The 4,934-nt window shown below is 33.6% G+C and overlaps 1 protein-coding gene across 1 annotated transcript in view; it reads right to left on the bottom strand.

Moving 5' to 3' along the window:
- Window positions 1–3,880: 3,880 nt before the first annotated feature.
- Window positions 3,881–4,934, bottom strand: part of LOC108771622 (uncharacterized) — a 2,902-nt gene continuing 1,848 nt past the window's right edge. Inside the window, exons 3-4 of the mRNA XM_018536958.1 lie at window positions 4,527–4,713; window positions 3,881–4,280 (exon numbers count right to left, since the gene is read on the bottom strand). Of these exons, the coding sequence (XP_018392460.1) occupies window positions 3,881–4,280; window positions 4,527–4,713 (587 nt within the window). The remainder of the gene's footprint in view (window positions 4,281–4,526; window positions 4,714–4,934) is intronic.

Below are 4,934 nucleotides of genomic sequence, written 5' to 3'. Positions count from 1 at the left end.
CCCGAGTGCTCTCTGGGTGTCATGTCATCCTTGTTTAACATTTGGCAAACAATACCCAGATAACAAAATGTTCGCACAGTGATATCATAGTGCGTACACGTCGTGCGGATTATTCGCACGATGTGAGTGTATATCGCCATACAGATGCGTCCTCATATGAGACTCATATTGCTCGCACACATGCGGACGCACAGGAAAAAAAAAAGTTACAGCAGTTCTTATTAATTAGATTTCTTTCTCCGTCATTTGTGTCCTCTCCTTAAGTGCTGAACTGACTAATAATACCTAGGAAAAAACTTCTAAACCTGATAGGATTTGAGAATTCGTAACTCGATCCATGGTGTAAGTAGAAAGGTGAACCATTGCGCATAATGGCGGAAATTTGAGATCTCGACCAAACAGGATTTGAGCTTTTTTGAAGTGCGCGCTGTTTAAAAGTTTAAGAAATGAAATAAGATTATCTAACGCAATTTTGAAAAAAATGTCTTTTATTTAATATAAATAACATAAAAATAACATTTCTTAATAATCTTTACAACACGATAAGTTCGATAAAAGTTTTGGTAACACTTCATTTTTTTAAACTTACCACAGCTAACTTTTAGGGTGCCGTCACATACAGCCCGCAATCCGTAATCCGCACCGGATGTCCGCAAAAGTTACTAGGGATTGCGTCCGTAACGTTACGTGTATTTTATCTCCTTATGTCCCATGGAGCCGTAATTCCGTAAAAGTTACCAGTTTTTACTAGTAATGCTTTTTCTAATTTTATCTATTTGACTAAATTTGACGGTTTAAGTAAAGTTTTTGTTATAATCAAGACATATTCTGCAGTTTTCTTATGAAATAAATTTAAAATAATCAATATAACTTGTTAAATAAAAAATATTACCATTTAACGTCCGTATTTTGCGGCTCCATGGGACATAAGGAGTATGTAAGCACGCAACGCAATAGTACTCCGAGTCTCCAACGTATACAAAGAACGTGCCATAATCTCTTTAATTTATAAATAGTGTTTGATTAATTTGCTTAACAATTTTGAAAATAGAATATCATAATGAATCATTCGTATATGTTATTAGTGATAATGCAAATTTTGAAAAATTCAGTGGCTTTTTCATTTAATCAAAGAAAAGTAATATACAATAAAGTGATTCGAATGTTTACAATTTATTTAAAATTGAAGAGACTGGAAAATGATAAAAAACGGAAGCGCAAATGCTGGATGCGACCGATATTTCGACCAGAAAGAAGACGATTGCAAGGAGCAAGTAACAACTTGGTACGAGAGATGCAATTGAATGATGCAGACAAGTATTTCAATTACTTTAGAATGTCATCTGAAACAATTCAAAGACTGTTAGCATTGGTTGGACCACATATTACAAAACAAGAATGTATCAGGGAACCAATACCTCCTCGTACTCGATTGGAAATTACTTTACGCTATTTAACATCTGGAGACAGTATGTCATCAATTTCATATGCATTTAGAATCGGTCATAATATAGTTTCCAAAATAATAGCAGAGACATGTAAAGTAATATGAACCACCTTAAAAGAAGTTTTATTGCAACCTAATGCAACTAATTGGCAGACAATCAGTGAAGATTTCAACAAGTACTGGAACTTTCCACATTGCATTGGAGCAATAGACGGCAAACACATTATAATACAGGTAAGAAAATGATATATGTCTTCCTTTAATTATACGTATATGTATACTACCATTCATTAATTAAAACCGCAAAATTAACTCATTAATTACTACCGCTCATTAAAAGATAGATTTCTATAGCGAAAGGAACATTTTCTTACAATTTTGGGAACAAAGTGTAATTACACCACAAAGTGTAATTGTGGTGGACCGTATCATTGATAAATATGTAAAATAATTATTTTTGCTTCTATTGTTTATAATTTCAGGCGCCAGCTAATAGTGGCTCGTGCTTCTACAATTACAAAGGAAATCATAGCATCAACTTGCTAGCCGTTAGTGACGCTAAGTATCGTTTCATAATTGTAGACATCGGAGCTCCGGGAAGGCAAGGTGATTCAGGAGTTCTCACCAACAGCGGGTTGATGAATCTATTAGAAAACAATAAATTAAAAATACCACCAGCTGTACAGCTCGATAACAGTACCAAAGAATTTCCCTTCGTCTTTGTTGCAGACGAAGCGTTTCCACTCACGACTTTCATGATGAGGCCGTACCCTCGAAGTGGAAATTTGAATATAACAAAGAAAATTTTTAATTATAGACTTAGTCGCGCGAGAAGAGTCGTTGAAAGTGCGTTTGGAATATTAGCTGCACGTTGGAGAATTTTTCGTAGGCCGATTATTGCATGTACGTCAACTGTCCAAAAAATTGTCCAAGCTGCGGTAGCTTTGCATAATTTTATTATTACTTCGGAAGAACATTTGCCATTGCGAGAAAAACGCTATCAAACTCTTAATCCTACAAATCGTGAGATAATTTCTAGAGGATTAGTAGATATCAATAGAAGAAACATAACTCGAAATATTGAAGCAGTTAAAGTGCGGGATTCGTACGCGTCGTACTTCGAAAATGTAAATCCATTATCATGGCAGTGGGATAAAGTACTCGCAAATGATTTTTAATTTCTATCATAATTATAAGTTAATATAATATTAAATCGATAGTAGGCACATATATAGATCCGGAGCGATCTTGGATTTCATGTAGACAAGAATAGGATCAATGTGATTCATATTATCAATACGCATTTTTCTGCATTATAATTACATTTGCATTAAGGTCGTCGACCAGGTTTCCTCGTTTTATTAGCGGCCGCAAATACGAGTTACAAATACGAGTATTAGGCACTTTCAGATATTCTACGCAACGGAAGGTAAAAAAGAAAGCAGAGGAATGACTCCAGAGTTGTGATTGGTCGTACTATTCCGTTCCACTGTAAATTTCTGCTCATGTGACGCCTCACATAAACGGTCAGTAAGATGAGATAGCAGAAGTAAAGCTCAATATCCCGGCAAACGTTCAAAAGCATTTAATTCTTAAGATCTTATTTTATTACGCGCACACATATTTTCTTAATATTAAAAAATATAAATAAAAATCAAGCTTTAGCTTTTTTGTTATTTTGCTTGATATAATCCTAATGTAGGTACATGAGTAATAAATGATAAGTAATAATTAATAATAAGTAATAAGTAATAATTTTATTGGGCTATTAAAAGAATTATGTAAGATGATGATTGTTAGAATGTCAAAACTTTTTACAGCATTATTTGTCACGTTTGAGTTTCTTACGTAATTATTTTGACGCTCAACGAAATTATTTTCAAATCTGTATCCAGCTATATTTTTAGATACTTTAGCAAAATTGTTCTTTCCGTATATGGATGTGTATACGATGTATAAATGTATATGCAAGTATTAGTGTATTGAATTCAGATCCATGGATTCGCTAAAATCAAATTATACAGATCAGCTGCATTCTACGAGAACAACATACGCAAACGTAACGTTAGAATAGCACCGGTTGTACTCAACGCTATGCTCGACATTTATGAGTCGTGTATTGCTATTTTCGTTAGCCGTACCATATATATATATATTTCTCGCATAGAACTTATAAGCGCCGAGTAATTAGAATTGAAATTGAGTAGCTCGCTGTTATCTCCAAAGTATTAGGATGCTTACGCACGCATTAAAGTTATGTGTTACCAATGTTTTTTATTTTAATGGTTTTTTAAAATAAAATAAAACTGTATAAAAGTATGATTAAATATATTATATATTTTTTAAGATTGCATACAATGTTTTTTATTTTAATATAGTTCTTCGAAATAAAATAAATTTATGATATATGAAAGTATTATTAATTATAATTTTTTAATGTTGCTTATCACGTTCTGTATTCTTTTCCACTTCGATTGCCTGGGTGAGAAGTTCCATTTCTAAATATACTATGTTATACGGCAAGCGCCGTAGAATATCCCCTAGCATGTCACAGAAACTGTGCACTGGATCATGAACTGGCTGGAATTCTTTGAGGTATGACATAAACTCATTTTCAATTTGTGTAATTCCTTCGTTGTCTGTACGTGATCGTTTTGAAACTCGCGATTTGCTGGCAGAATTATTCGCAGAATTATCCGTAGAACTGCTCGGCTGGACGTCGCTGTCATTGCTTTCCTCTCGTGAACGGAGCCTTATAAATGTATCTATGCTACCCTCTACATTTGATGAGTCCGAATTTTCCACCAATTCCATCGGTAGGGAGCTCACCGTTCTACAACACACACGCACGCAAGCACGCACGCACGCACACATTATCAGATTTTATGTTATTATTAATCACATTTTGAAGATAGAGAGAGACACTGAAATTTATTAAGTTAGATATCCCCTTTTGCCAATAAGATAAAAATTTTAATTATGAAATATAGATTAATATTCTCTATAGCGCAATATATACATTAAATTTCGTAAACTTTAAGTTTATTTAATAATTTCTATAAAATAAAAAAACACTTACGGTCCACTCTGGATGACCGTATCTAAAAACTGCATTCTGTTATAGAAGCGAAAACTGCTTTTAACTGGTCGGCCATCTTCTGCACTTGCTCCGCTTCGAACATAGCCCTTCATCAATTTTTTAGCTTTTGTGTAATTATCTCTTAAATATCCCCATCTTTTTTTGCACTCCACGGGACTCTTGATATCTGTAATTTTAACATAATGACAAATAATTTTATTAAAATCTAAATCACGCTCTGCAGTTGAATAGTACATCAATTTATCAAGTGTGATATCAACAGGGAATGGAAGTAACTCGTTACTTGTAACGAAGTTACAGTTACAAGTTACTTTTTTGGTAACTTTACTGGTAACTGCGTTACTTTCTTTTTTTGGTAACTGTAACGGTAACGAGTTACATTTTTTG

This window comes from Cyphomyrmex costatus, unplaced genomic scaffold (genome assembly GCF_001594065.2).
Source record: "Cyphomyrmex costatus isolate MS0001 unplaced genomic scaffold, Ccosl1.0 scaffold1633, whole genome shotgun sequence".
In the NCBI taxonomy this organism is placed as follows: domain Eukaryota; kingdom Metazoa; phylum Arthropoda; class Insecta; order Hymenoptera; family Formicidae; genus Cyphomyrmex; species Cyphomyrmex costatus.
The sequence above is the reverse complement of the archived record's forward strand: the minus strand, read 5'-3'. Positions and strand labels throughout refer to the sequence as shown.